The sequence below is a fragment of the Palaemon carinicauda genome, chromosome 3, assembly GCF_036898095.1.
Source record: "Palaemon carinicauda isolate YSFRI2023 chromosome 3, ASM3689809v2, whole genome shotgun sequence".
NCBI classification, from domain to species: Eukaryota; Metazoa; Arthropoda; class Malacostraca; order Decapoda; family Palaemonidae; genus Palaemon; species Palaemon carinicauda.
This window is the reverse complement of record NC_090727.1, coordinates 151,958,280-151,965,779: the sequence shown is the minus strand read 5'-3', so window position 1 is coordinate 151,965,779 and position 7,500 is coordinate 151,958,280. Positions and strand designations below refer to the sequence as shown.

The window sequence follows — 7,500 nt, the reverse complement described above, 5'->3', positions numbered from 1 at the left end:
TTAACTATCACAAAAGCCGACACGTGATGAGCATAAAATATGTATATATACATATAAACACTCATATGTATATATAAACATATAATATATTTATATATATACATATATATATATATATATATGTATGTATATATAATATATACATCATATATATATATATATGTATGTATATATAATATATATATCATATATATATATATATATATATATATATGTATATATATATATATATATATATATATATATATATATATATATATATATATATATATATATATATATATATATATATATATATACATATATATATATACTGTATATATATATATATATATATATATATACTGTATATATATATATATATATATATATATATATATTATATATTATATATGTATATTATATATATACTAAAAAAAATGCAAATAAGTCAGATCAACAAAAAAAGCCTACAACATTTGCTTCGATAAAATGAAAATTAAAGATATGGATATATATATAGAAAATGAAGTATTGACTTTAAGGCCAAGATCTGGCACTTTCAATTCCTCTTTCCTTTTATTTAACTACACGTGCATTTATAATTGTAAGCACGCACACACAAAGCAAATATGTATGAACGCGCACTTTAACTTGCTTAAAAGTAAGCCGCGGAAAACCCCGAAGAAAATTTATACTCAACTAAAATTCAGTTACAAAATATTTTACTAATGCGCCTATCCCCAGGTCCAAGAGAGTTAACAGAATTCGAGGAGGAAGTGCCTGTGTCCCTGGCACTACCTGGCTTGACAGATGTCATACTGGCACCACCTTGCTTGACAGATGTCATACTGGCACTGCCTGACTTGACAGATGTCATATTGGCACTGTCTGGGTTAACAGATGTCATATTGGCACTGTCTGGGTTAACAGATGTCATACTGGCACTGACTGGCTTGACAGATGTCATACTGGCACCACTTTGCTTGACAGATGTCATACTGGCACTGCCTGACTTGACATATGTCATATTGGCACTGTCTGGGTTAACAGATGTCATACTGGCACTGACTGACTTGACAGATGTCATATTGGCACTACCTGGCTTGATAGATGTCATGCTGGCATTACCTGGCTTGACAAATGTCATACTGGCACTACCTGGCTTAACAAATGTCATACTGGCACTACCTGGCTTGACAAATGTCATACTGGCACTGACTGGCTTGACAGATGTCATATTGGCACTACCTGGCTTGACAAATGTCATACTGGCACTGACTGGCTTGACAGATGTCATATTGGCACTACCTGGCTTGATAGATGCCATGCTGGTATTACCTGGCTTGAGAAATGTCGTACTGGCACTGACTGGCTTGACAGATGTCATATTGGCACTACCTGGCTTGATAGATGCCATGCTGGTATTACCTGGCTTGACAAATGTCATACTGGCACTACCTGGCTTGACAAATGTCATACTGGCACTGACTGGCTTGACAGATGTCATATTGGCACTACCTGGCTTGATAGATGCCATGCTGGTATTACCTGGCTTGACAAATGTCATACTGGCACTACCTGGCTTGACAAATGTCATACTGGCACTGACTGGCTTGACAAATGTCATACTGGCACTGACTGGCTTGACAAATGTCATACTGGCACTGACTGGCTTGATAGATGTTATATTGGCACTACCTGGCTTGATAGATGTCATGCTGGCATTACCTGGCTTGACAGATGTCATACAGGCACTACCTGATTTGACAGATGTCATATTGGCACTACCTGGCTTGATAGATGTCATGCTGGCATTACCTGGCTTGACAAATGTCGTACTGGCACTGACTGGCTTGACAGATGTCATATTGGCACTACCTGGCTTGATAGATGTCATGCTGGCATTACCTGGCTTGACAAATGTCGTACTGGCACTGACTGGCTTGACAGATGTCATATTGGCATTACCTGGCTTGACAAATGTCATACTGGTACTGACTGGCTTGACAGATGTCATATTGGCACTACCTGGCTTGATAGATGTCATGCTGGCATTACCTGGCTTGACAGATGTCATACTGGCACTACCTGATTTGACAGATGTCATATTGGCACTACCTGGCTTGATAGATGTCATGCTGGCATTACCTGGCTTGACAAATGTCGTACTGGCACTGACTGGCTTGACAGATGTCATATTGGCACTACCTGGCTTGATAGATGTCATGCTGGCATTACCTGGCTTGACAAATGTCGTACTGGCACTGACTGGCTTGACAGATGTCATATTGGCACTACCTGGCTTGATAGATGTCATGCTGGCACTGACTGGCTTGACAGATGTCATATTGGCACTACCTGGCTTGATAGATGTCATGCTGGCATTACCTGGCTTGACAGATGTCATACTGGCACTACCTGATTTGACAGATGTCATATTGGCACTACCTGGCTTGATAGATGTCATGCTGGCATTACCTGGCTTGACAAATGTCGTACTGGCACTGACTGGCTTGACAGATGTCATATTGGCACTACCTGGCTTGATAGATGTCATGCTGGCATTACCTGGCTTGACAGATGTCATACTGGCACTACCTGATTTGACAGATGTCATATTGGCACTACCTGGCTTGATAGATGTCATGCTGGCATTACCTGGCTTGACAAATGTCGTACTGGCACTGACTGGCTTGACAGATGTCATATTGGCACTACCTGGCTTGATAGATGTCATGCTGGCACTGACTGGCTTGACAGATGTCATATTGGCACTACCTGGCTTGATAGATGTCATGCTGGCATTACCTGGCTTGACAGATGTCATACTGGCACTACCTGATTTGACAGATGTCATATTGGCACTACCTGGCTTGATAGATGTCATGCTGGCATTACCTGGCTTGACAAATGTCGTACTGGCACTGACTGGCTTGACAGATGTCATATTGGCACTACCTGGCTTGATAGATGTCATGCTGGCATTACCTGGCTTGACAAATGTCATACTGGCACTGACTGGCTTGACAGATGTCATATTGGCACTACATGGCTTGATAGATGTCATGCTGGCATTACCTGGCTTGACAAATGTCGTACTGGCACTGACTGGCTTGACAGATGTCATATTGGCACTACCTGGCTTGATAGATGTCATGCTGGCACTGACTGGCTTGACAGATGTCATATTGGCACTACCTGGCTTGATAGATGTCATGCTGGCATTACCTGGCTTGACAGATGTCATACTGGCACTACCTGGCTTGATAGATGTCATGCTGGCATTACCCGGCTTGACAGATGTCATGCTGGCATTACCTGGCTTGACAAATGTCGTACTGGCACTGACTGGCTTGACAGATGTCATATTGGCACTACCTGGCTTGATAGATGTCATGCTGGCATTACCTGGCTTGACAAATGTCATACTGGCACTGACTGGCTTGACAGATGTCATATTGGCACTTCCTGGCTTGATAGATGTCATGCTGGCATTACCTGGCTTGACAAATGTCGTACTGGCACTGACTGGCTTGACAGATGTCATATTGGCACTACCTGGCTTGATAGATGTCAAGCTGGCATTACCTGGCTTGACAAATGTCATACTGGCACTACCTGGCTTAACAAATGTCATACTGGCACTACCTGGCTTGACAAATGTCATACTGGCACTGACTGGCTTGACAGATGTCATATTGGCACTACCTGGCTTGACAAATGTCATACTGGCACTGACTGGCTTGACAGATGTCATATTGGCACTACCTGGCTTGATAGATGCCATGCTGGTATTACCTGGCTTGACAAATGTCGTACTGGCACTGACTGGCTTGACAGATGTCATATTGGCACTACCTGGCTTGATAGATGCCATGCTGGTATTACCTGGCTTGACAAATGTCATACTGGCACTACCTGGCTTGACAAATGTCATACTGGCACTGACTGGCTTGACAGTTGTCATATTGGCACTACCTGGCTTGATAGATGCCATGCTGGTATTACCTGGCTTGACAAATGTCATACTGGCACTACCTGGCTTGACAAATGTCATACTGGCACTACCTGGCTTGACAAATGTCATACTGGCACTGACTGGCTTGACAAATGTCATACTGGCACTGACTGGCTTGATAGATGTTATATTGGCACTACCTGGCTTGATAGATGTCATGCTGGCATTACCTGGCTTGTCAGATGTCATACTGGCACTACCTGATTTGACAGATGTCATATTGGCATTACCTGGCTTGATAGATGTCATGCTGGCATTACCTGACTTGACAAATGTCGTACTGGCACTGACTGGCTTGACAGATGTCATATTGGCACTACCTGGCTTGATAGATGTCATGCTGGCATTACCTGGCTTGACAAATGTCGTACTGGCACTGACTGGCTTGACAGATGTCATATTGGCATTACCTGGCTTGACAAATGTCATACTGGCACTGACTGGCTTGACAGATGTCATATTGGCACTAACTGGCTTGATAGATGCCATGCTGGTATTACCTGGCTTGACAAATGTCATACTGGCACTGACTGGCTTGACAGATGTCATATTGCACTACCTGGCTTGACAAATGTCATACTGGCACTGACTGGCTTGACAGATGTCATATTGGCACTACCTGGCTAGGCTCAACTACCTGGCCTAGTAATGATTGGCTTAACTGCCTGTCCTAATGATGCTTGGTTTAACAGCCTGGCCTAATAATGCTTGGCTTAACTGCCTGGCCTAATAATGCTTGCTTAACCGCCTGGTCTAGTGATGCTTGGCTTAACCGCCTGGCCTAGTGATGCTTGGCTTAACTGCCTGGTCTAATAATGCTTGGCTTAATCGCCTGGCCTAAGAATGCTTGGCTCAACAGCCTGGCCTAATGATTTTTGGCTTAACCGCCTGGCCTTCTGATGCTTGGCTTAACCGCCTGGCTTATTGCTGCTTGGCTTAACTGCCTGGCCTTCTGATGCTTGGCTTAACCGCCTGGCCTTCTGATGCTTGGCTTAACCGCCTGGCCTTCTGATGCTTGGCGTAACCGCCTGGCCTTCTGATGCTTGGCTTAACCGCCTGGCTTATTGTTGCTTGGCTTAACCGCCTGGCCTTCTGATGCTTGGCTTAACCGCCTGGCTAATTGCTGCTTGGCTTAACCGCCCGGCCTTCTGATGCTTGGCTTAACCGCCCGGCCTTCTGATGCTTGGCTTAACCGCCCGGCCTTCTGATGCTTGGCTTAACCGCCCGGCCTTCTGATGCTTGGCTTAACCGCCTGGCTTATTGCTGCTTGGCTTAACTGCCTGGCCTTCTGATGCTTGGCTTAACCGCCCGGCCTTCTGATGCTTGGCTTAACCGCCTGGCCTTCTGATGCTTGGCTTAACCGCCTGGCCTTCTGATGCTTGGCTTAACCGCCTGGCTTATTGCTGCTTGGCTTAACCGCCTGGCTTATTGCTGCTTGGCTTAACCGCCTGGCTTATTGCTGCTTGGCTTAACCGCCTGGCCTTCCGAGGCTTGGCTTCACCGCCTGGCCTTCCGAGGCTTGGCTTCACCGCCTGGCCTTCTGAGGCTTGGCTTCACCGCCTGGCCTTCTGATGCTTGGCTTAACCGCCCGGCCTTCTGATGCTTGGCTTAACCGCCCGGCCTTCTGATGCTTGGCTTAACCGCCCGGCCTTCTGATGCTTGGCTTAACCGCCCGGCCTTCTGATGCTTGGCTTAACCGCCCGGCCTTCTGATGCTTGGCTTAACCGCCTGGCTTATTGCTGCTTGGCTTAACCGCCTGGCGTATTGCTGCTTGGCTTAACCGCCTGGCCTTTTGATGCTTGGCTTAACCGCCTGGCTTTTTGATGCTTGGCTTAACCGCCTGGCCTTCTGATGCTTGGCTTAACCGCCTGGCCTTCTGATGCTTGTCTTAACCGCCTGGCCTTCTGATGCTTGGCTTAACCGCCTGGCTTATAAAAAACAAAAAAATACAAAAATAAACAAAATACAAAAATACAAAAATGAAAAAAAAATAAAAAATACAAAAATGAAAAAAAAAATATATATATAGTGGAAAACTTTTTTTAGAATAAGTTTCAGTTAAGTTTTGATTTTTTTTTTCAAACAAAAAATAAAGTGGAAATTTTTTTTTTAGCATAAGTTTCAGTGAAGTTTTGAAATTATTTAGTTTATTGTTGTAAGGAAATTAAGATGCTTGGCTTTACCGCCTGGCCTATTGCTGCTTGGCTTAACAGCCTGGCCTTCTGATGCTTGGCTTAACCGCCTGGCCTTCTGATGCTTGGCTTAACCGCCTGGCCTTCTGATGCTTGGCTTAACCGCCTGGCCTTCTGATACTTGGCTTAACCGCCTGGCCTTCTGATGCTTGGCTTTACCGCCTGGCTTATTGCTGCTTGGCTTAACCACCTGGCCTTCTGATGCTTGGCTTAACCGCCTGGCCTTCTGATGCTTGGCTTAACCGCCTGGCTTATTGCTGCTTGGCTTAACCGCCTGGCCCTCTGATGCTTGGCTTAACCTCCTGGCCTTCTGATGCTTGGCTTAACCGCCTGTCCTTCTGATGCTTGGCTTAACCGCCTGTCCTTCTGATGCTTGGCTTAACCGCCTGGCCTTCTGATGCTTGGCTTAACCGCCTGGCTTATTGCTGCTTGGCTTAACCGCCTGGCCCTCTGATGCTTGGCTTAACCTCCTGGCCTTCTGATGCTTGGCTTAACCGCCTGTCCTTCTGATGCTTGGCTTAACCGCCTGGCCTTCTGATGCTTGGCTTAACCGCCTGGCCTTCTGATGCTTGGCTTAACCGCCTGGCCTTCTGATGCTTGGCTTAACCGCCTGGCCTTCTGATGCTTGGCTTAACCGCCTGGCTTATTGCTGCTTGGCTTAACCGCCTGGCTTATTGCTGCTTGGCTTAACCGCCTGGACTTCTGATGCTTGGCTTAACCGCCTGGCCTTCTGAGGCTTGGCTTCACCGCCTGGCCTTCTGATGCTTGGCTTCACCGCCTGGCCTTCTGATGCTTGGCTTAACCGCCTGGCCTTCCGAGGCTTGGCTTCACCGCCTGGCCTTCTGAGGCTTGGCTTCACCGCCTGGCCTTCTGATGCTTGGCTTCACCGCCCGGCCTTCTGATGCTTGGCTTAACCGCCCGGCCTTCTGATGCTTGGCTTAACCGCCCGGCCTTCTGATGCTTGGCTTAACCGCCCGGCCTTCTGATGCTTGGCTTAACCGCCTGGCTTATTGCTGCTTGGCTTAACCGCCTGGCCTTTTGATGCTTGGCTTAACCGACTGGCTTACTGATGCTTGGCTTAACCGCCTGGCCTACTGATGCTTGGCTTAACCGCCTGGCCTACTGATGCTTGGCTTAACCGCCTGGACTTCTGATGCTTGGCTTAACCGCCTGGCTTATTGCTCCAGACAAACTGACCTTGTGGTTCATAATTTGGGTCAGAGCTCAGATAAACAAAGCAAGATTCCAGAAAAACTGACCTTGTGGTTCATAATTTGGGTCAGAGCTCAGATAAACAAAGCAAGATTC

General features: G+C 46.1%; 1 protein-coding gene across 1 annotated transcript; it reads right to left on the bottom strand.

Annotated features, from left to right (window-relative positions):
- Positions 1 to 688: 688 nt before the first annotated feature.
- LOC137634760 (uncharacterized) lies at positions 689 to 4,549 on the bottom strand. Its single transcript, XM_068367277.1, has 5 exons — positions 4,411 to 4,549; positions 3,712 to 4,320; positions 3,211 to 3,360; positions 1,252 to 1,800; positions 689 to 1,080 (listed from the first exon to the last, which is right to left on the bottom strand). The coding sequence occupies exons 1-5, from the start codon at positions 4,547 to 4,549 to the stop codon at positions 689 to 691; spliced, it is 1,839 nt and encodes a 612-aa protein (XP_068223378.1).
- Positions 4,550 to 7,500: the final 2,951 nt, after the last annotated feature.